The 24,235-nt window shown below is 43.4% G+C and overlaps 1 protein-coding gene across 3 annotated transcripts in view; it reads left to right on the top strand.

Annotated features, from left to right (window-relative positions):
• Positions 1 to 666: 666 nt before the first annotated feature.
• The window catches only part of ANKRD29 (ankyrin repeat domain 29), a 29,601-nt gene continuing 6,032 nt past the window's right edge, over positions 667 to 24,235 (top strand). Inside the window, exons 1-9 of one of the 3 annotated variants that reach the window (XM_083623621.1) lie at positions 667 to 1,058; positions 4,764 to 4,874; positions 5,364 to 5,462; positions 8,502 to 8,600; positions 12,930 to 13,028; positions 15,737 to 15,835; positions 19,196 to 19,294; positions 22,245 to 22,340; positions 22,877 to 22,975. In XM_083623621.1, the coding sequence (XP_083479747.1) occupies positions 1,023 to 1,058; positions 4,764 to 4,874; positions 5,364 to 5,462; positions 8,502 to 8,600; positions 12,930 to 13,028; positions 15,737 to 15,835; positions 19,196 to 19,294; positions 22,245 to 22,340; positions 22,877 to 22,975 (837 nt within the window). In that variant the 5' untranslated portion in view covers positions 667 to 1,022. Of the gene's footprint in view, positions 1,059 to 4,763; positions 4,875 to 5,363; positions 5,463 to 8,501; positions 8,601 to 12,929; positions 13,029 to 15,736; positions 15,836 to 16,327; positions 16,756 to 19,045; positions 19,295 to 22,244; positions 22,341 to 22,876; positions 22,976 to 24,235 lie in introns of those variants that run through there. The other 2 variants (XM_083623620.1, XM_083623622.1) reach the window with 2 other exon arrangements.

The raw sequence follows: 24,235 nt of genomic DNA, 5'->3' as shown, positions 1-24,235 counted from the left end.
TTACGTCTTGGCTCTGCCTAGAACAGACCTTCAGTGGGCGTGGCTTGAAGGGCCTCAGCTTTTTTACCACCAAACTTGGGTCTCCAGCTGGTTTTGTGGACTACAGTTCCCATCATCTTTGCTAGCTAGGGGTGATGGGAGTTGTAGTCCAAAAGCAGCTGGAGACCCAAGTTTGGTGGTAAAGAAGCTGAGGCCCTTCAAGCCACGCCTACTGAAGGTCTATTTCTAGGCAAGTTTCGGAAAACCCTGATTGGGCGGACAGGCCAAGTATCCTGGGAACTGTAGTTTGTATACAATTCCCAGCACTCTTAACAAACTACCTTCCCCAATATTCCTGGAATCCTTAATACAGCTTGTCTGCCTGGGGAGGGTGTGTGGCTACACTTTCAGGCAGAATTTCCCCCGTGCTTCAGGACTCAAAGCTCTCGAAGAAGTAACCTTTTTTCAGCCTTTTCAAGAAATCCTAATAAAAGTATTGATCAGCTCACACAAGTGAAATTTGCACGTGCACACACCACGGCCAGTAGGCCTCCTTGCACTTTTTTTTTGGCCTTCCTTCTGTCTACCCTCATTTAGGCGCAGAGCCAAATCTCTCGCTTGCAAAGTGCTGCTGCAACGTGCGACGCCCAGCACGAGCACGCGCTTCTCAACGCCCGGCTGCATATCAATTCACCATAGTTGCTAGGTCAGCCGCTTGCGGTGTAACCTAAGCGGGCGAGGGAATTCTCCGAGGGGGCAACGATGAGAGGGCAGAGCGTGCAAGCTGCGAAGGAGAGCAGGCCTCGTGCTGCTGCTGCTGCTGCCTGGCTGGCTGGCAAACTGCCGCGGCTCTTACTCAGACGCCGGCTCGGGCGCGGTGCTGCTGCTGCTGCTGCTGCCGCCGCCGCCTGCAGCCCTGCAGCCAGCTCTGCTCCAGCGGCTCCGCAAGGCGAGCCAATGATCGCTGTCGTGCCGACGCCGGGGAAGGCCTGGGAAGGAAGTGCTGCTGGGGAAGCGATGCGGCTTCGCTGGGTTTGGCAGGCATGAACCGCTTTGGGGATCTCACCATGTCCTTCAAGGTAAGCTTTTTCCCAGCCGCGCTGCTGTTCGGCTTCTTCATCCTCTTCCAAGTGCTCCTGCGGCTGTGACCTGTTATCACTGCAGATGCCATGGCAGGCCTGGCTCAGCGGCTGCCTTTGGCTTTGCGGGGCAAGCTGGGCTCCTCTCTTTCCCTCTAAGCGCCAATGCAGCTGGCGGGAACCAGGTGGCTGGCTAAAGCAATGTTTACTTTTTATTAAACGGCGATTGGGGTGGGGGAGTGTTGAAAGGTTAAGCATGTGGAGTGTGGGCGAGGCATTCATTTTCAGGCTCGGTTTGAGACTGAGCTGCTGTGTGTGTGTGTGTGTGTGTGTGTTTTAAACTGAGCGGTGCCAAGAAGTGGTGCCGTCCACTTCAGGATGAAGCCTTTCACCCACTAATCCCAGATGTGCGAAGGCTGGCCATGTTGAGTGGTGAGGGAAAAGCTCTCTGTCCATGCACAAAAGCACTCCGCTTTTCTCCTGCTAACTATTGCACGTGCTGTGTGGCGGGTGAGACCTAGCATCAGAAACATGCCCTGTGTGGAGCAGTGTTGGAGGAGGCGTTTTCTTCACAACGCAGACATAACATGTCCGAGGATGCTGTATAGAGAAAAGAGTTTGCGCTGCATTATTTGTGTATTTATTATTAATATTCCTGATACTTTTTGCCTCAGAAGTAATTCAGGAAGTCTCAAGGCAGCTCACAGCAAAACCAACACAGACTGAAAAAATAATAGTTTTAACATAGCAATTAAAGTAATGAACTGTGGATTATAATAATTTCAGTTTGCGTGCAGCCAAGCACCTGCTGAAACAAGTTGGCTTCTGCCATTGACCAGAATGCAAGGAACAAGGAGCCAAGCTTGCCTCCCTCCACAGAGCATTGTATATTTTACATGCCACAACCAAAAAGGCCCTCTCTCTTGTACCGTTTATGTCTGCCCACCCCCACTTTTGCTCACTATTATATTGTATGAAATTTGAGGCTGTGTTATACAAGGGGGTGCTGTCAAACTTCCTGCCCCCAGTCACAGATTGAAAAAACAAGTTGAAAGTGTTGCACTGCATAGCCTTGCCCCATGCTGTCGACATGTGTACTGGCTATAGGATTCCCTATCTGAGTGAGATCCCTGGGACATTTCCACCAATAGTTTCTCCACTGGCTGGCAGTGGCTCTCCCATGTCTCAGGCAGGGATCTGTCCCGCTCCTTGTTACTTGATCCTTTTAGCTGGAAATTCTGAGTAATAGTTCTGAAAAACGAAGGTGATGCTTGTCAGTTGTTCCTACTTGGTTATGCTGTTTAGTCAGAGAGAGCGTGTTATCGTACTAGGGTGGTAATAAATTAAGATAGGCCGGACTTCAAGGATTGCAGTAAGAAGCCTAAATCCACATAATTCACCCAAGTACATAAAAGAGAGGAGGATTATAACTCATCAGAAAACAGGTGACAATTGATAAACAGAAATCTTCACCTGAAAGTGTGCTCATTGGTCTCTATATTATGCAGTTCATGTACAGTGGTACCTCGGGTTACATACGCTTCAGGTTACAGACTCCGCTAACCCAGAAATATTACCTTGGGTTAAGAACTTTGCTTCAGGATGAGAACAGAAATTGTGCTCTGGTAGCGCGGCAGCAGCAGGAGGCCCCATTAGCTAAAGTGGTGCTTCAGGTTAAGAACAGTTTCAGGTTAAGAATGGACCTCCAGAACGAATTAAGTACTTAACCTGAGGTACCACTGTATTCTTGTTTCTTTAAACAGATACTTTCAAGTTTGATGCTGTTTGCAAATATTTAATATTTTTCTTCAACCTGCATCTTACTGCAGAACATTTTGTTCATTTGTATGATTGTGTGTTTTTATGAGCGCTTATTATTGGAGTGCTGGAAAGCTAAAGTGCACAAGCTTCCAAAGAAGAAGAAAAAACAAGCACAATGACAGAAAGATACGAAGCTTTTTGTAGGGAATGGCATAGTAGTTTGAATTCAGAGAAAATAAGCTTTTCCAGAGACAGAGTAGTTGGATTTTCCTCAGGAAATGGGCAACATCTCAACATTCCCCTAAAAACAACAGTTATGTCATCTGGAGAGGATCTATCTTTTCCTTATGCCCTTTGTTAAGCTTTTACCCAGATATAATTTTATTATTTTTGGTTGGTTGGTTGATTAAAATCGACATAAATTTGTATAGGAGTAAAACAATAGAAACCCCCCACCCCGTCTCTGTTTTTGGAAAAGATGCACATGTGTCACATCCAGCTTCATTTTAGAAGAAGCATTCCCTCCTGTGTAGAAGAAAAAGAGGGTTTCCTCTTCTAAGGTGACACCTGCCATGTATTGTAATTGTAATCTTTAAAACATCTAATCTGTTTTGTGATTCACAAGCAACAACTTTATAATTGATTAAAACATTTTAACTGAGTCACTGCACTGAATGATTATCTGAATATTTAAAGCCCAGCCCTTTGGAATTCGTGGCCATGGTCTTGAGGCATACAGGGTGCGGTGGAATTGCATTGTTCCTTCTCTATGTTGCCACATGGCTAACTATGACTCTGCCTCATTTTAGCCATTCCACCAGCATGACAACGTAGCTTGTGTTCTTTTAGCAAACCAGGGTGTTGGTTCTGCCAGATTTTATGCCCCCTTAGCTGCTGTATGAAGGACACAGATGGTTCTGTGGGTTAAACCACAGAGCCTAGGGCTTGCTGATCAGAAGGTCGGCGGTTCGAAGCCCCGCAACAGGGTGAGCTCCCGTTGCTCGGTCCCTACTCCTGCCCACCTAGCAGTTCAAAAGCACGTCAAAGTGCAAGTAGATAAATAGGTACCGCTCCGGAAGGAAGGTAAACGGCGTTTCCGTGTGCTGCACTGGTTTGCCAGAAGCGGTTTAGTCATGCAGGCCACATGACTCAGAAGCTGTACGCCGGCTCCCTCAGCCAATAAAGCGAGATGAGCGCCGCAACCCCAGAGTCATTCGCGACTGGACCTAACGGTCAGGGGTACCTTTACCTTTAGCTGCTGTATAGTGAATATAGGGTTTTGCCCTAAAAACTATTCTTGTGTGCTTGTTTCACAGTGGTCTGATCCCTTTCTGTTCTGATGCATATCTTATCCACCCTTTTGTGACCAAGGGTGACCAAGGGTGAGCCAGGTTGGTGTGCTATGTGTGGTCTTTCTAGAGCAGAGCTTTCCAAACTTTTCATGTTGGTGACACGCTTTTTAGACATGCATAATTTCGTGACACAGCAATTCAGTTTTGCATCATTTCACGACAGTCAGTTTTACTATCAAACTAGAGGTTATACTAACCCCTTTCCAGGCCCAGGAGGATCCTGGGGAGCGTTCACGTGACACACCTACACACTGCAGCCGATACACTAACGTGTCACGACACACAGTTTGGAAAGCGATGTTCTAGAGCATAAAATAATGACTCTATGCTTGCATTAGTGTGTAGGCCCAATACCCACAGGGTAAGAAGGTGTTCTTCGAGAGTCAAATGGGTGGAAACCAGCTTTCCTTTGCGGAACAGCTGTGTTTCTGTTAACCACTTAAGAAAACAAAGCAGAGAACATGCACTGTTAAAAGCAAAGGTCCCTTGCCAGGAAAGAAGAAAAAAGATCCCTAACTAGCAAGAATTCACAGATATCCCCACGTTTGTACAGAATAATCTGATTTTTGTTGCATTTTGGTTTTGTTAACAGAAGGAGACACCACTTGCAAATGCTGCGTTTTGGGCTGCAAGGAAAGGAAACTTGGCACTTCTCCAGCTGCTATTGAACAGTGGGCGTGTGGATGTGGACTGCAAAGACAGTGTAAGGACTTTGTGCATGACAGGAACAGATGATTTGCATCTGTTTGCATAATCTGGTCTAGCGGGAGAGTGGGGAGACTTGACATGAATGCATTATTTTCTTCATATTGAGTGTGCTCAAAAGCAGGAGTCAAACAACACATTACATGGCAGTTACTCCCCTTGCGCTTTTATTTTTCTTAAAAAGCAGTTTGCACACCTTCCAACAGTTTGCAAACCCTCTAGCATATTTCGGCAGAAAATCAAGACTCGCTGATCTGGAGTGCTGGGATTCATTTTGCACAGAAGCCACAAACCCTAGCATCCTCTTGTGCTCAAAGTATGGGAACTTTCAATAGTTACTCAGCAGGGGTCACAAAGCATTTTGCGTGTGCCAAAAGGCCTTCCCTTCTCTATTGAGCAGGTGCAGAGAAATTATATACAGCCTTCAGGTTTGCATGGCTTTCTATCCTATTTTTAAGATAATTAGTTTGTATTTCTTTATGCCCAGCTTGGTTCAACAACGCTTATGGTAGCATCGTACTATGGTCACAAAGAATGCGTTCGAGAATTGGTGCTGCAAGGAGCTGATATCAACCTTCAGAGAGAGGTACGGTAGAATTCTTAATTTTAAAAGGGATTGCAAGAAAGACTAGGCCAAAATGCAAGATTCAAGACCTATTTTATTGTGAGAACTTGTGGCTGTACGCAATGAAAGACATATATGCGGTCAGCAAGTTTGGGTCCTGGTTAGTAGATACCGCTAAGGGCCCCCAAAGATGAGCAATAGGATATCACAATGCCCTAGTTAGTACGATCAGTTCCTGATGTAATAAGCCATGGTATGCGTTGTGTACTTGTATACAGTCCCTATGCAAAAAAAAACCACAAAAAGCAAGCCAGGAAGCTCAAATTAACCATAGATTTCCATTTCATATAAGCCAGGAACACATTGATGGCTTCTAAAGAAGAGGATTAGGAAGTCAACTTTCATTTAATTTAAAGTTGGCTTTTGAATCTTGGCTTGTTTGGAATCCACCTTAAGACCCCAGTTTGCACTTAATAGGAAACTCGGATTAACTGCAGCTTCCTGGTTTATTTCTTCGCTTGTGGGGAGCTAGCAAGAGCAAAGAGGGTAGCTGGAGGTGCATGAAGGTCATACATAACCTAGCCAATTAAGCCAGGATTAAATTGTGTAAACACGGCCAGTATCTTTGACTGATGACAGAACACAGAAATGAGTCAGAATAGTGGAGTTGATATTTTGAATTTCCTTGGTTACTTGCAACCAGGATATCAATCTCTTTCTGTAGGGTTGTCAGCCTCTTATCTGGCTTCTGTACAAGCAGGAGACATCATTTGCCATTAAACAGCAAGCAGTGTAGTTCAACTCAGACTTGGCCTGACAATTGGAGGTTGCAATTCTCCCAGGATGGTGCTTCTAACCCCCCTCCATCATTATAGCATTTTAATCAACTTCTTTCCTAACAGCCTTTTAAGTGCCTGTCTCAAAAGGACTACAGGATATAGTGACAACCACATCCTCATTTTAACATATCCTGTTTCTATGCACAGCTTTTAATTGCAGCTCTCACTGTTGCTTTTTAAACTCAGAGAGAAAGTTAATCACCAGTGAAAGTTGCCACCTTTTCCATGGTAGGGCTCCTCTGTTTTGCACAGCTGTAGGGATGTAGGTGGCACTGTGGGTTCAACCACAGAGCCTAGGACTTGCCAATCAGAAGGTCGGCGGTTCGAATCCCTGCGACGGGGTGAGCTCCCGTTGCTCAGTCCCAGCTCCTGCCAACCTAGCAGTTTGAAAGCACGTCAAAGTGCAAGTAGATAAATAGGTACCGCTCCAGCGGGAAGATAAAACGCATTTCCGTGCACTGCTCTGGTTTGCCAGAAGTGGCTTAGTCATGCTGGCCACATGACCCGGAAGCTGTACGCCGGCTCCCTCGGCCAATAAAGCGAGATGAGCACCGCAACTCCAGAGTCGGTCACAAGTGGACCTAATGGTCAGGGGTCCCTTTACCTTTACCTATGACAGGCAGAAATGCAACAGGTGGAGATTTCCTTATCAAGGCATCTCAGCACTGGGAAAGGCTTCATACATTAAATTTTTATCTGTCATGCAGATATTAAATGCACAGATACCTTATGAGAAGAAGGAGTGGCAAGCTTGATTTGGTGATATCAGAATTCCCTCCAGTAGCAAATAAGTGGTCTGTCTAGGCCTGCGTTAGAATTATTCAAAAACTTAGCATCTTGATAGTGCACCAGGAGCCTGGAGTCATTTTTTCCTGATAACAGAAAACAGGTATATGTCTAAAGGATGACACAATTCTCATCTTTTTGCAAAATATGTGTGTATACCTGTCTTGGTTACCTAAAATTAGGATAGTGGTCCCTTTGATGACATTTGCAAATTGCAACATTACCAGATCTACTGGTGGATAATAGGAGTTTTCCTAGATGAATTTAAAGAAGGTTAGAATTGCTTTAGAAGTTGCTGGTCTGGTATGAGGCTTTCATCCAACAAAGCCCTTAATGTATGTGAGCAGCTCCATTATCTCAGTGTACTTAAGCATCTGATAAAGAGACCTAGGAGAATAAAGCTAGCATGTCCACTTGACCTAACTCTGAGAATCTCGTTTGAAGTGTTCCTTCAACAAGGGGAAGGCATAGCAACAGATCTCGCTAAACTTATTTTAGTGTATCCCGTTTGATGTACAGATGACCTGTTTGCCATATGGTTGCATGCATGCTTTTGTAGCTAACCACTTGGTAAACGGTTTAATGTATTTGTTCCTAGAGCCAGTGTGGTGTAGTGGTTAAGAGCGGTGGACTCGTAATCTGGTGAACCAGGTTCGCTTCCCCGCTCCTCCACATGCAGCTGCTGGGTGACCTTGGGCTAGTCACACTCCTCTGAAGTCTCTCAGCCTCACTCACCTCACAGAGTGTTTGTTGTGGAGGAGGAAGGGAAAGGAGATTGTTAGCCGCCTTGAGACTCCTTGGGGTAGTGATAAAGCAGGATATCAAATCCAAACTCTTGGGATTGTGGTTTAAAACAAACTCTAGAATGGTTATAATACAACATCAAATAATGGGTTATGAAACTGGCTTCAGAAGCTCTCCCCACTGCCATGCAGGAGGAGAAAAAGTGAGGGGGAAGCGTGCAACCCAAGTCGTCATGTGCACATAGCACTAACTAAACCATGGTTTAACATTATGTGTATACTAGGCTGCTGCCTTCCTTTTCCCTCACAGCTGTGTTACAGAAATTTAACAGGTTGTTTTCTCAGTTCTTCTATCCCCAAGCTATGAAAAGTAGTATCTTGAATTTCGGCTTTGTTACTCATTTTGAAAGTTTAATTATTTTTTTTTAAGTGTTGGCTGGGAGTGATGGGAGTTGTAGTCCAATACAACTGGAGGGCACAATGGTTGGTGAAGGCTGTCCTGGAATCTTCCAGAATAGAATCATGTGGGAATGTTTTAACTGAAGGGCAGCTGCTGCTAGATAGGAGAATTTGGATTTGCACATTTCAAGCATTACCAACTTTAAAATAAGGTTTTAAAAGACATTGTTATGTAGATTAAATGAAATGTACTTACATACCTAATCCATGGGCTTTACGTTTCTCTTTTTCAGTCTGGTGCCACTGCCCTGTTCTTTGCTGCACAACAAGGTCACAACGATATCGTGAAGTTTCTATTTGAGTATGGAGCCTCCACAGAATTTAAAACCAAAGTAAGAGATTGTGCTTGGCTTTAACATGATGATGAATTTTGGCAGGCAGGGATTTGGCATGGAGAGCAAGCGAGAGGCCCATGATATAATTTTGCTTCTTGCCACACAGTTCTCTGGCAGGACATACGCTCGGCTCAGGCTTTTACTACTCCATTTTCATTGTATAAGTGCTGCTCCATTTCCTAATAATTTTTACTCTTTCCGTTGCAAAAGGGCAGAACCAGAGCTGACCAGATTGGTTGTCTCTTTTATGCTACCCAGTGGTGTGAAGTCAAGAAGCAATATCTAAAATGGAAAAAAAGAAAGACAGAAAGAGGCCACTCTGCTTGGAAGTCAAGTTGTATGGAATTTACAGCTGCAGGCACTCAGGCAGCTGGATTTTCTTGAAAAGATGCTGTCATTTCATGTTTAACATGACAGGAGTAGCTACTGTATACCTGCCAAGATAAGACTAAATAACTCATGTGCTTTAGGCTGTCAGATGACCGTGGCCTGAATTGTGAAAGAACTGACTCCTTTCTGTAGTCAATGCCACCTGCACAACTGCTTTAGGCGAAATCTGTTTCTTTGTGCTAGCATGAAATCACCTATGGCTCATGCAAAATGCACTCGTCTCACCTTCATCTTTTCTACTCTTGCGCTATATTCTTCATATTAGGGAAGAGTTGAATGTAGGGCAATTTTCCCATCAATTTTGCCGTTGGCCACCTGTTAAAACAATTTCTCACTGAATTTAACTGAACGGAAGCAAACAAAGCACGGAAGTGCACAGATTTGGAAGAGATCTTAAGAGTGCTAAGGAAGGACAGATCCACAGAACTGAAACACCAGTTCCTGTCCTTAGTTTTATGGGACTTAAGAGTCTGTGGCTGCGTTAGTCTCGGAAACAAGGGTGGTATCCAATTAAGTTTTACTTAGAGTAGACTCATTAAAATTAATGGACCTAACTTAGTCATGTCTGTTAATTTCAGTGGTTCTCAGAGTAAAACTTAGCTGCATACTACAGAATGACAATATTCCAGCCTAGTGCACAAATCCGTGTTGACCTTGTTTTGTTACAATTATTTACTTCTGGAGTTCTTTCCCTCACCTTGTTTTTTATTTATTTCATACATGTAGGCAACCAAAGCTGAGGCATTGGCCCAGCTGGAACATCACACAATAATTTAGCATGATGAGAATGAGCCTAGCTAAGCCTTTGGCTCTGCTGCAGTGCAAGGAGGAGTTTGGAAGCTTTTTCTTCACCCCCCCCCTCTTATTAACCACAGCTTGTTGTGTCATCCAAACCTCTCAAATTGTGGATGATCATAATTATGAAGCTGGCTTGTTTCAGCAAACTAGTTAAGGTTAGCCACAGTTTAGAGTCCAGATCTAATGTAAAAGCAGGAAATTTATCGAACTCTGCACAGAGGACATGCATGAGTTCCCCCTTGCAAACGTTTGCCCTAGAAGATCAAAAGCAAGAGAGATGAGAATTATGCGTATTTCTTTTCAGAACTTAATGTAATATGAAAATCTATAATAAGTCAGCCAGTGCCAGTGAGAGAGAGGGAGAGTGAAAGGGAGCACTCTCTCACGTTAAGGCATGCACAGTATTTTTGCTATTTATATACCGCTTAATTACTCAAGGTCTTAAGTGGTGTACATAAGGATGTAGCCTTCTGCATTCATGTGGCTGGCTAGGTAGTCAGGAGAGATTGGCTTTTGCTTTCCTTCCAGATTGCACAGTAACACGGCGATGGCAATATTCCGAAGTAGTGTTATTGGGATGTGCATGTGGGGGCGCGGGGGGGACGGGACTGCAGCAGAGAACCAGAAAAATTAGAGAGCATGCACAGCTCTTTGTAGCACATTGCACTGCATGTTGGTTTGTTAAAAAAAGAAAGAAAGCATTTTGCAGTAGCTGAAACCCATTGTCATTATTGACGTGAAATGCACAGCATCAGCAATATGATTTCTGCCTTGGCTTTTCTGGTTTGAAAAGACCTCGCATGTGTAACGCCAGCATTATGCAAAAGTCTCTGCTTTGATTTGCTGATGTGCAATTGTGCCAGGATGGTTTTCATTTCTCGGAATTTCCAGCGTATTTGCCAGAGACAGCTTCTAATTCCCTGCAGATGTAGCCAAAATTGTTCCAGAGTTAACATAAACAACTGCATCCAGTACAAAAAAGTGATGAGGAATGTGAAACACCTTCCCTAGGAAGCAGTGCTTGTCATTACTTTTTAGATGAGGAGGAGTAGAGAAATGTCTTAAGTGTAGGAATGAGCATTCATCCTGATTTGCCTGCAGGGTGTTTTATACATTTTCCAGTTAATCGTTTGTTCATTTCACACTTTTCAGTACCAGCTTCCTGTCCAGAAGATGGTCTGTTTCTTTTTTAAAGTGGACTTGTTACAGACCTCAATACCTCTGTGGGAGCAAGTTGTTCACTGGCAGCTCTCCGTGGTGCTACAACTAACAGCCTTCACCTGTGGGAACTTGGTAGAAATGGGTCAAAACAGCCCTTTCCATTGCTGACAGACCAGCTGAACCGTTTCCATCTCAGCCAACTTTAAGAGTGTTTTTACTTCCCCCCCCCCCATGCTTTTTTCCTTTTGTGTCATGTTTGCATGGAATATCCTCTTTGTAAAATTCATCTGCAAACCATGCTTTGAGGCTTTGCAGCTGGAGCGCTGGATTAAAATGTGTTAAATAAATAACCCCCCGTCCCACTTCTTACCTCTTTTACATCTGCCCCGTCCATAATGTCACTTTTCCCTCAGCCAGGCTTCAAAAGCCCTGCTAAGAGAAAAAGTAAAAAAGGAAGGAGATGTCCTGGAAATAGACAACCAGGAGGCAGGATGGCTCACTTCCTTCAACTTGCTTTCTCTTTTAATTGTGCCTCCCAGTTCCCAAATGCATGATGTGTGAAAGGGCAGGCCTTACTTCAAGAGACTGACACAGTTTTGTTTTACATGACATCCCATAGAATTGTAGAGTTGGAAGGGACCCTGAGGATCATCTAGTCTAACTGACTGCAATGCAGGAATAGGCCAGTACAGGGATCAAATCTGTGATCTTGGCGTTATCAGCACCACACTTTAACCAACTGAGCTAACATGTTGGCAGGGGTGAGGGCTGACTTTTGGAACAAAAAAATGTTGGGATCCAGTGCTAGTGATTGTATGGAAGTCTGCTGTAATCAGTGCTGCTTTTTCTTAAAAAAATGTTTAGGGATACTCTCATTTTCCTACTCATACAGTATTGAAATACTGCCCCTCAAACTTAGATTCACAAAATGTTTAGGGGTGTGTTTGTTATTTATACCCTGCTCTTCTGGCTGGGTTTCCTCAGCAACTGGGTGGCTTACAACATAACTAAAACCATAATAAAAACATCAGTCCTTAAAAACTTCTCTAAATAGAGCTGCCTTCAGGTGTCTTCTAAAAGTCTGATAGTTGTTTATTTCCTTGACATCTGAAGGGAGGGCTTTCCACAGGGAGGGTGTAGATGCTAAACTTCATGAATGACTGTAATTAAGAAGTCATAATGTCATAGCCAGTATAATAGGGCCTGTGGCTTTGCAGCAAGACCATTAAAGTCCAAGAAGAAGAAAGCCAAGTTCATGCTGGAAGAAAGAAGAAAAGTGCTTTCCTGTTTGAAGAGACCCTGGATATCAAATCCTTGGATGGGGAATGTTGCTGGAAACTACAAGTGACAGCTGTTTGAAGTAATATAGTGTGGACAAGTTATCAGAAAAAGCCTTGTTCAGAATTTCACGTTTTAGGTACTGTATATGGGAATTATGTGTTGTTCATTCATTGTGAACTAAACAGGGTTGCTTCCAACTCTACAGTTCTGTGATTCTTTTAATATTTACTTAAGCCCTCAACAAGATACACTTATTCCTCCCAAAGTTCTTGTTCCAAGGCCAGGGCTTAAATGTTGTGACACGTTAGTGTGTCGGCTACAGTACGTAGGTGTGTCATGAGAACGCTCCCCACGCTCCTCCAGGGGATGGAAAGGGGTTAGTTAAACTCTGACTTGATAGTAAAACTGAATTACTGCGTTGCGAAATGATGCAAAAATGAATTAACAGTGTCGTGAAATTATGCATATCTAAAAAGTGTGTCACCAACATGAAAAGTTGGGAAAGCTCTGGTTTAAATTCTGCCACTGCCAGCAGCTTCCCCTGGCATTATCTGCAGAACTTCTGTTTGATTTCTGCATTGCTGCTATTGTATCGTATTGAAATGCAAGACATAGGTGGTATTCTATAGCCTTTGTCTTTTCTCCTTCACTTATGTCTATTTTGTGCTTTCTTTTTACTCCCCCACCCCTTTGCAGGATGGAGGCACTGCTCTGTTAGCTGCGTGTCAGTACGGGCACATGAGAGTGGTGGAAACATTGCTGAAGCACGGTGCCAATGTTCACGATCAGCTTTATGTGAGTATACTTGGAGTTGGCCTTCAGCCATTCTGACCCTCCCTTTCCCCTGGAATGTTCAAGGTTTAAGGAAACCTTTCCGGGATTCATTTTTTCTGTTAATGAGAAAGCAGAATGCTCTGGAACTGGTGTTTCTGTGCTACTTTACGTGCTGGAAAGGAGTTGGTGGAAAATTCAAAGCATGCCCAGTATGCCAGCTCCTCCTTACACTTTGAGCCATTCTACACATTACACAGAATGAGAAGGCAAAATTATAAGCTGTACATGTTTAATATTGCACATGGAGATTGGGAATAATGGAAACTGCCTTTTGTGAAGTTTCCCTGCAGAGAGTTCTCTTGTTCACCCAAGCCCAGGAAAGGGGCAGCTACTTCAAACAGCTCTTTTGAGAAGCACTTAAAGGCAGCCCTCCATGCTGGAACTGGAATGTGGGGACTGCCTTTAAGCGCTGTTTGAAGCATCTCACGTACTTCTCCTGCGAGTTGGTGGGTGGTAGCAGGGGAGAGGGTGGTAGAGATTCTCCTTTCCCACCTGCTGTTGCTGCTGCCCACCTGGTCGTAGGAGAAGCATGTGTGCTGCTTCAAATAGCACTTTTGGATAGGATATGAAATATGTAATGTACTTTAAAGCAATGATTGAAATGAAGTTGTTCTTAAAACCAAAAATCTGATCAGCTTCTGTTGCTCAGCAGCACTCACAAAGGACTTCCACAAGAGGCAGACTTTATTTTTTTTTTTTTTAAATAATATTTATTAAAATTTTTCAAAAATACAAAAAATATCACTTTACGGGACTCCCCCCTTCCCCCACCCCTACCATATTCCCCTTTCATATTGTTGGCCAAACAAGTTCCCCATTCAAATTGAAACTTAATTTGTTTTACAGTAAAAAAAAAGAAAAAAAAAAACCCAGTGTTCTTTCCCCAAGACCCACCCCATGTCATTCCACAATTTCCATTTTTTAATAAAAGAAGCACCCCAGATAATAGAAACAGAAAAGGTAGAGAATAAAAAAAATATAATGAATAATAGACCAATTCAGCAAAAAATAACCAAGTTGGCAAGCCTTTGGAGTTTTAGTTCTCCCCCCCCTGTCCCCGGTTTAATTTCCCCCTGACCATCAACCCCTGGTGTCTGCCTGGAATTCTTAAGACCATAAATCACAACTTTTCCCCAACTCCTTGCTGGCTTTTTCTTTTTTAAAATTAAAAATAAATTTTTTTGAAAATCAAAATTATTATTATTATCATTATTTTTCAAAACTTTAACTTCAGTCTTTAATAAAACTGTAATAGAACTCCCTCCATTGTTCTTTCCAGGTTGTAGTCTGATTTCCCTTTGTTCCGCTGCTAAAACGTTGTAGTTCGAAAGTTTGGTAAGTCTGCAGGGATGGTTGTTATTCAGGGGCAAAACCTTACGTTCAGTCCCTTCCTTTCTTCAATAGAAAAATCTATTGTCTCCTTTAAAAAAACAAAAAAGAAAACACCCTGAAGACGAGATGTTATTTCCGTTTTGCAGCTTTCCCAGAAGATAACCAGTCCTGTAAAGTTCCATTGGTGTTTTTCCACTTTCCCAATCCTTGTAATGTCCCGAAACTCCTCAAGGGGGATTGTTGTATCTTTGTTTCCTCTAATCCAAAAGTCAATTTGTTATCCATATTCGCCATTTTGTATCCAAATTTTAACAAGTTGTAGCAAATTGTATCAAATTTAACCAGCCAAGTTCTCATAATAAAATCCACTCCGCTTTTCGACTTTGACAGCTATTGTGACAGCTGTCAAGATCTCCGACTCCTTTCACCAGGCTCTCTCTTCAGTCACCCCGGTTCCCAGGGGGGGGGGTTGCGTTTCCCTTCTCCAGTTCCTCCTCCAGCACAGTTCTTGTAGTTCCCCATCGTGAAATTTTGGATTTTTATCAGCAATGCAAGCCTTTTTGGGTCTTGGTTTCCCCGTCCTTGTTTTGGAAAGTTTACAATAGGGAGGGGACTGACTTCCTTTTTGGATCCCCCCCGCTCGTATCCAATTCGAAAAAAAAAATTTTTTTTTTCCTCCTTTTGAACCCGATTTCCAAATTTACTCACGGGTTGTTGTTGAAAAGTCCGAATTTTCAATGGAAGAAGTCAGCGCTCTCCGCCGAATGGCATGCGGCTTCGCTCAGCAGGGGAAGCAGAGAACTCAAGGCACCACGCTTCTCCCCGGCACCCGATCCGTAGCCTTTAAAAAGGCTCCTTCACGAGTCGGGAGGGCGCTAACGGTGCAAGCCGAGTCTCCATGTCCACGGCCTCCGTGGCCGTGGTTTCTAAGGGTCCCCGCATCGCCGGTGCGGTAGAACCCAGCCCCTGCCGAGCAGACTCCCTCCGGAGCTCGGAGGGAGTCCGCCATTCGGCGATGGCGCCAACCCGGAAGTCCCTCAAGAGGCAGACTTTAAATGCACATTTGCTGGAACCATTACTCAGAAAGCACCAGGGTTTATTGTTTAATCTTTAAATTGATTACATGAAAGACTGGAAGCAGACTAATTAAAGAGCAAGCTTGCTTTTTGCATTCATCAATGCTGCGGAAACGTAGTTATGAAAAAGATACTTCAGTATATAAGCAGTCTTGCTATGCTTGTGGGCTAATGGAGGAAAGGAAGAGTTCAGTGGTTCTGTTAAGAAATCTTTTTTTGCCAGCTTAAAAGCTAATTAAATATTTTATTTAAAAAATTAAGGACGGAGCTACTTCCCTTTTCCTGGCTGCGCAAGGTGGTTACCTGGATTTAATTCGGCTATTGCTGTCTTCTGGAGCAAAGGTCAACCAGCCAAGGCAGGTAATGTTCAGCATTGTTAAGACACAGACAATGTTTGTTACCCTCCCTTATTTATTTTTAAGATTGATACTGCCTAGATTTCCCCCTTCATCTGTTCATGTGCTAAGACTAACCAGCTGTGCCTTGGTGCTGACTACATTCCAGTTATTGGTGTGCCTTTGATATGGAAGTTAATATTTGATCAAATTTGGATACATGTGCTGCTGTTGGGTTTTCTATACAGACTGCCGAGGTTGTAGTTTAACTTCCTCTAATACTTGGCATTTCTGGTTATGCATTCTTACTTAGATTATAGGTATTTCCTTGAATCTGTCCCATGGAACAGTTGAAGGAGATATGTGTGCCATGGAATCCTTAGAGGACACAAAAGTCAGAAAGTTAGGCAAGAAATTTGTTCTCTCTCCCCAACAAGACCAGAATAGCTACAAGGGGTGGAAAACCTCAGGCATGTGGACCATATGTGGTCCTCCTGGGCTTTGCCTGGCCCTAAGCCATGCTCCCTGCTCAGGCTGCACCTTTTCACTGACCCTTTTCTGTGCCCATCATGAGTGCCTTTGCCCGGCTGGGCCTTTGACAGTTGCCTGTCAACTGTGGATAATATGCCTGTTGCTTGAGCATGGAAGCTTCTGGGCGTATACATGCGAAAAAGCCTCTTCACTTTCAGGGCTCTGGGATGTAACATTTCCCCACCCATTTTTGGCTTTGGCCCTGCCCACCACTGGCATGGGGACCAAGGAAGGTTCCCCATGAGGGACTGTAGCCCTTGGGTTCAAAGAGGATCCCTACTAACAGGAAATGCCCAGTGCCACAGAAATCCGGCTGAAGTCCAGAGCCACCTACTGACTGAACTATATTGCATCAGAGGTTATTTTCTACCAAGAGTAGATGAAGGTGTACATGCGGGAAATTGCAGGTTCTGGGTAAGTAGGTTCCTTAAGCATTTACATTCACAGGTTGCTGATAACAAGCATGAACTCAAGTGACATGGCTTCTCATTTGGTATTTCCAGGCACACAAAGCCACAATTAACTATAGGATGTGTAAAAATCTTGTTAGCATCCTGTGTTTCCTTATTGCTATAAGAAGAACCCTCCTGGATCAGGCCAAAGGCCTATCTCATCCAGCATCCTGTTCTCACAGGCCAACCAATTCCCCATGAGAAATTTACAAGCTGGACCTAAGCGCAACAGCACTCTGTTCTCCTGCAGGTTCCAACCACTGAACCATACTGCCTCCGCAAGTGGCGTTAGAACATAGCCATTGTGGCTGGTAACCACTGATAGCCTTGTTCTCCATTCATTTGTCTACTCTTCTTGAAAGCCCTCTAAATCTTGTGGAAATGAATTGCGTAGTTTAAATTTGCACTGTGTGAAGAAATTTCTTTCTTTTGCCATTATTGAATCTCTTTAACATTAAGCCTCACTTTGATTGACTGTATCTGAACTTTTTCCAGTTCCACAGTATCCTTTTTGAGGCAAGGGAACCAGAACTGTATGCACTATTTATTGCCTTGTTCCTCATGTGTTTTTGGAATTTCTGCTGCTATCATTATGCTCTTTTCATTTTGCACCAGCCTATCCACATGGTTCCAGTTGCTTCCAACAAAAAGTAATTGTTTATTATGAGACCTTTTTATTGGATACTACTTATACTATTGGATAAACAGGGCCCAAAGCAATCTAGTCCACAAGTAACCCTGTCACCTCCTCAGTTGGCAGATCTACTGTTGACTCAGAAGGTTATGGCCTGAACTAACAGGTTTACTGCAGTTGAGTCTTCTAAGGTTACTAGTTCGAGGAAACACTGACACCTTGTGACACTGAACTTAATTACCTGCCTCAATTTTGCTAGCTGTTAACTTCCAGACTGAGTGTTTACAGGAAATGAGATAAGATAATAAATGCTGCAGTCCTATACATATCTATTCAATGGGACTTAGTCCTGGATAATTGTGTACAGGACTGCATCCTAAGTGCCTTGTTTGGTTCCCACTAAGGTCCATGAAAGCCTTTGCATTTTTTCTTTGTATTCATATTTGCCGGCATCAGTCTGTCTCAGAAAACAGTGGAAGAGTGTGGCTTTGTGGGTAAAGTCAAACAGCTGGAGAGTTACAGTGAATGCTGTGGCTGCAGAGACATGTTTTATTGCAGGTGGGGCAGATGAAGGTGTTTGCTTTTGCTGCTATAGGTGCACCATGGCATTTCTTCTCTCTGCATTCCTCATCACTGAACATATCAAGAAATAAGCATTTCAAACCTTCTCCAGTTCTACCATTTGATATTCAAGAAACCTTGGTGACACCATCCACAAACCAATATTTTTTCCAACCCATGGTTGAGAACATACAAAAGCTAACCACAAAATTTAACTGCTGCACAGCATGGTCACTAGTAGAAAACAAAGAGCAATTTCCTTTCTGAAATACAGTGGTACCTTGGGTTACATACGCTTCAGGTTACAGACTCCGCTAACCCAGAAATAGTACCTCGGGTTAAGAACTTTGCTTCAGGATGAGAACAGAAATCGCGTGGTGGCGGTGCGGCAGCAGCAGGAGGCCCCATTAGCTAAAGTGGTGCTTCAGGTTAAGAACAGTTTCAGGTTAAGAACGGACCTCTGGAATGAATTAAGTACTTAACCTGAGGTACCACTGTACAGAGTTTTAAATTTGCATCCTGTATAAGCTACAGGTATAAAGAAGCTCATTTCTTATCTCAGCAGAATTATATATTCTATGGTTGCAAAACTGTTTGGGTTTTTTAAAAAAGAAGAAGATGCAAGGCTTTTGTAAACTGAATTGGGCACAGGAAGTAAAACTCAAGAAGCTCCTCTCCCTCAGCCTTGTTTTTCCACTTCAGCACTGTTTAAACTGTTTATTTTTGTTTAAAAAGAGTCCTTCAAAAGAATACAGAACTACACTTCATGACCTGATAACAAACAAAATAGACTCTTGTCTGCGTTAAGCTTTAGGAGGAACCAGTACTTCCTGCTTCTTAAGCTTTGGTATAGCATCTGATAATAATTAAGGCGTTTAAAATAGAGAAAATACTGTTTGTTATACAGCATACTGTTTTCATCTTATTAAGTTATTGAACATTTCATTTGCACTGTTCAAACTTTTATTCAGCCACAAGGACATGCTGAAATATATAGATTCTGTTTGCCTGTTTGCATTCCCTGAATGCTGAGCTGAACACGATGTCCCTTCTCCAGGGGAAAACAGGTTTTCATCAAGGATTCAAGTTCATTTTGTCCTTGAGTTCCAGCCAGAATCTTGTGGTGAGCTGCCAGAGCTGTTCAGCGTGCTGCCTGTATCAAACTGATGGGTCCTGTTTTGCATGTTATTTCGTCTTCTTCTTAAAGGATGGGACAGCTCCATTGTGGATAGCCTCTCAGATGGGTCACAGTGAGGTAGTGCGAGTGATGCTGCTCCGAGGAGCAGAACGAGATGCTACAAGGAGTGTGAGTAGCTGCCTTTTGTTTTGGGGGCTTTATATTAGAGGACAAGGAGTCAACAGTTCTCTGTGATATGGTGGACAGGAGTAGGGAGCCTGTATGTTGTTGGAGTCCACCTCCCATTAGCTTCAACCAGCATGGCCAGTCATCAGAAATTATGGGAGCTGGTGTTTAGCAACCTATGGAGGGCTACATGTTTCCCACCCATATTCTAGAATATATCATTGGTGTGCTGTGGCAGTCAGCACTGCAGAATAGGTTGGCTAGCATCCCTCTCAATTATGTCTCATTGCAAGGGGCATTTTACAACAGAAGGAACAGCTTCTTCTGTTTCCAAGTTGGAGATGTTTTACAAAACCAGAACACAGAAACATACTTAAGAAAAAAGCCAATCCCTTTCCTCTTGGTAATAAAAGTGTAAATTAAACAGTTAACCTCTATCTCTGAGTGGTCCCTGTCACTGTCTGCCATGTTACTAAGAAAAATTTGGTAGGTCAGTAGTGACAAAGATGTAGCGCTCAGATCCACTTGGTTGTTTGTTATTTCTCAATAGATTACACAGCATGGCCTTGGCATTGAAGGCAAGTTTGAGGGCTGACGCATTTTGGAGGCTCAGTTTAAGATCAAGGATAATCTGTATCTAAAGAACCTCTTATCAAATGTTGCATGCCCAGTAGAGTTCTTTTTCTTGAGCACTAGCCTTCTGTGGTAACTGATAGATTTCATAAGGGTCTGCTGTTCAAAATAAAGTAAAGCCCACTGGACATACAGTTCACTCAAATGAGTAGAATATAATAGATTAGGATTATTCTTGTTTAGTAAACCACCAACTCTTCGCCATTATTATTACTTTTATTATGCACCAGCAGGTCCCGGGTGGATTACAATTTTAGAATTAAAAACAGTTAAAACAAATGACAATCACAGGAAAAGGGTGGGAAATGACTTCCTAGTTTATGTATCTGTGTGATGTGTTCATTTGTGAATTTCACATTTTTAGGTATGTCCTTAAAACCACTTAGTTGTACATCTATAAATGCAATGTGCGTGCCGTTCCTTTGGTCATAGCAGCCATTGTGGTGGGGGGAGAGCTGCAGACTGCCCTCCTGACACCAGCATTGCTACAGCTTACCTGTACAGGGTAAAGCAGCAGTGGCAAAATTGAGGCTGTGTAGATGCACCAGGGGAAACACCATATTCGCCCCAGACTCAATGTTGCCTTGTAACAATCCTGGTGTCAACAGGGTGGCTGCCCAATTGCAAGCAGAGCTGGTTCCATAAAAAGAAGGAAAAGGTAGTAGCAATTCTCCCTTTCTCCTCTTTAGTCTTACTTAATATTTATTTTGCTGCTGCTTAAGCAGTGGCAAGGCCCTCCACCTCCCCGCTCCAAGGTCCTACCTTGAGTGAAGCTGTCAGGGAATCAGGAGCAGGAGCACTGGGGAGAGAGGAATGGGAGAGCGAAGGGGAAGAATCCGAGGGCAGCGTAGGGGAGTATGACAGTGGCCCGAGAGATTCCATGAGCTTCTCCAGCGAATCAGAAGATTCCCAGAAGGGGGCGCCTATGGTCAGGGCAAGGGGGGTCCCAGGGGGGACGCACCAGAAACAAGGAGCCAGAGGGGAACCCCAAAGCAGCAGTGGGGGATTGGGACCAGTTTCCCCACCAGAGCGTAGTGGGGGGGAAGAGTCACATGTGTCAGGGCCAGTGTCTCCTCCAGCGGGGAGAGAGAGTGAGTCAGGGCTGACCACGCCTCCAACGGAGGGGAGGTCAGTTGCAGCTAGCCCCCCCAGAGGGGGAAGCAGTGACAGCAGCAGCAGTGAAACGGTCAGGAGAAAAGTGACCGGCTGGGCGCGCGCGCCAAGTTCAAATGTACAGGCGCGGGGAACAGCAGGAGACCTGGATGGGGAACCAGCTCCTAAAGCCCGCCGGAGGGAGGGGGAAGGCTCAGGGGACTCAGCGTCAGAAGAGTCTAGAAAGGGCGAGACCCCAACGGCCAGGCGGAACCAGAGGCGGAAGGAACTGAGGAAGAGGTGGAGTAAGGCTAGGATCTTAAATTGGTGTCAGGGGGGAGGAGACTCAGACGGAGCATCAACAGTCTGACAGTTGAGACGTAGAGCTGCGCACTGCGGCTCTGGAAGTGAAACTGAACTTCAATAAAGACTTTTGTACTTAACTACGAAGCAGCTTTGAGTGTCCTTACTGTACATGAAGCCCTTACTGCATGTAGCAGCAGTGCTTTTATGACATCCATACCCTAGGTTTGCAGATTTCAATGTTTGTGAGCTGGGACCTTGGGCAGCTCTGACAGAAGCGTTCTGGGCATGCTGGCACTGCTATGGTTTGCTGCTGCCGAAGCCCTATTTAGAGGGAAATTGTACAGTAATTCTAAACCTTTTCCGAATAATTTTAGGTAGTAAACTGCAGCAGGGGCACAGGGAGTCTCAGCCATCGCTCCTAGAATGCTTTACTCCAAGGAATGCTTTGTCCCTGAACCTTTCTTGAGAGAGGCAGGGAGCGAGGAGGCGGAGGGCTTTTGATGGCAGCAAGCATGTCATGCTATACCAGGGAAGGCAAGCCCAGGTTAACCAGCCTCACCACCTGAGCCAATTGCTTCAGTTTGCTGAGTGGCGATGCTAGCTCAGTTCAATAGGACCTATTCCTAGATTAAGTGACTATAGGATCACAGTCTAGGAATGTTTCAATGACAATATTTTTAAACATTGAAATCTGCAAACCTAGGGTATGGATGTCATAAAAGCACTGCTGCTACATGCAGTAAGGGCTTCATGTACAGTAAGGACACTCAAAGCCTGCTTATGGGAGAAATAACATGTTCTAAATGGGTTATAATGAATGGGAGGACCCTTCCCTTATGAATTCTATACAAGGACAAGTCTAAAACAGGACAAATGGTCATCTTCAATTCATGTTTCTTCTCTCTCCTCCTTTCTGTTGTAGGATGGCACAACTGCTTTACTTAAAGCTGCGAACAAAGGATATAGTGATGTTATAGAGGAATTGCTTAAATTCTCTCCTACGCTTGGTTTATTGAAGGCAAGTACTAAGAAAATATTTAGGATGCTCAGAACCATAGTTCTCTTGGATGCTGTGGGAGCTCTCACTAATTTCAGTGGGACTCTCACAGAAGATTGCTCAGTTTGACTCAAAATCCTAAGTTATTTCAAATATTTTTCTAATATAGAGATATTAATATAAATCAGAGCAGGGTCCTGGGTCTTTTCCCTATTACATATGCCAGGCTTCCTCAGACTCGGCCCTCCAGATGTTTTGAGGCTACAATTCCCATCATCCCTGACCACTGGTCCTGCTAGCTAGGGATCGTGGGAGTTGTAGGCCAGAAACATCTGGAGGGCTGAGTTTGCGGAAGCCTAACATATGCCATGTCTCAAACTCAGGTGGGTTAAAGTCTTCTTATGCCCACCCATCTGTTGGAAGTGGTTGGGAAAGACTGCTACCGACTCCGCCAGAACCCTTCCTGCATTACTGTTAAGAGACCTGAGATTTAAAAGTTATTATTATTAGCAATATCATCTGCATATAGATATATTTTATGTTTTTGTTTATACTAGAATGGAACATCAGCTCTCCATGCAGCTGTTCTTGGGGGCAGCGCTAAAGCAGTAGCACTACTCATAGAAGCAGGAGCAGATCCGCTCCTTAGGAACAAGGTAGTGTGCTTTTGTTTTAAGATCGTCAGACCTTTGAAACTGTTAGGAAAGTCTCAGTCTTTGCATGAATCTCTTTGTAGAAATTCTTAGTAATTTTATTTTATTTATTTTTTTAAATGATTTTTTATTAAAGGTTTTTATAACAACAACAAAACATATAACAAATACATAAACAGACAAAAACAAAAACAAAACAAAAAAAACATGTACCATTTCGAATCTTAATTTCTTATACCTTTCTTCCCCGACTTCCTCATGCCTCCCCTTTCTGTATTCCAAATTCTTATCAATTGCTCAGCAAATCTTCCCTTATTTTAATTTAAATTTAATCTAATCTTCCTTATTCTCCTTGTCTTAACCCTTACTAATAGTACCCATTTACTTTCCAATCCAACATCATTCTAACTTTCATTAATTTTGTAATATTTCTTTAAATAGTCCTTGAACTTTTTCCATTCTTCTTGCGCTGCTTCTCTTCCCTGGTTTCGGATTCTGCTCGTCATTTCTGCCAGGCCCATGTAGTCTATCACCTTCATCTGCCATTCTTCCAGTGTGGGTAGTTCTTGTGTCTTCCAGTACTTCGCAATAAGTATTCTAGCTGCTGTTGTAGCGTACAAAAAGAAAGTTATGTCCGTCTTTAACACCCCCTGTCCGACAATACCCAAGAGAAAGGCCTCTGGTTTCTTAGGGAAAGTATATTTAAATACCTTTTTAAGTTCATTATAGATCATTTCCCAGAATGCCTTAATCTTCGGGCACGTCCACCAAAGGTGAAAGAATGTACCTTCCTTTTCTTTACATTTCCAACATTTATTATCAGGCAAATGGTAAATCTTTGCAAGCTTGACTGGGGTTATGTACCACCTATATATCATTTTCATAATGTTTTCTCTTAGAGCATTACATGCCGTAAATTTCATCCCGGTGGTCCACAACTTTTCCCAATCAGCAAACAAAATATTATAACCAATGTCCTGAGCCCATTTAATCATAGCTGATTTAACCGTTTCATCTTGTGTATTCCATTTCAGCAGCAAGTTGTACATTTTTGACAAATTCTTAGTACTGGGTTCTAACAATTCTGTCTCCAATTTTGATTTTTCCACCTGGAAGCCAATTTTACTGTCCAATTTAAACGCTTCATTTATTTGATGATAATGCAGCCAATCTCTCACCTTCCCTTTTAATTTCTCAAAACTCTGCAATCTCAATTTGTCCCCTTCCTTTTCCAAGATTTCCCAGTATCTTGGCCACTTCGAC

The sequence above is a fragment of the Podarcis filfolensis genome (assembly GCF_964270895.1).
Source record: "Podarcis filfolensis genome assembly, chromosome: 7".
Taxonomy (NCBI): domain Eukaryota; kingdom Metazoa; phylum Chordata; class Lepidosauria; order Squamata; family Lacertidae; genus Podarcis; species Podarcis filfolensis.
Note: the sequence above shows the minus strand (reverse complement) of the source record. Positions and strands in the feature narration are given on the sequence as shown.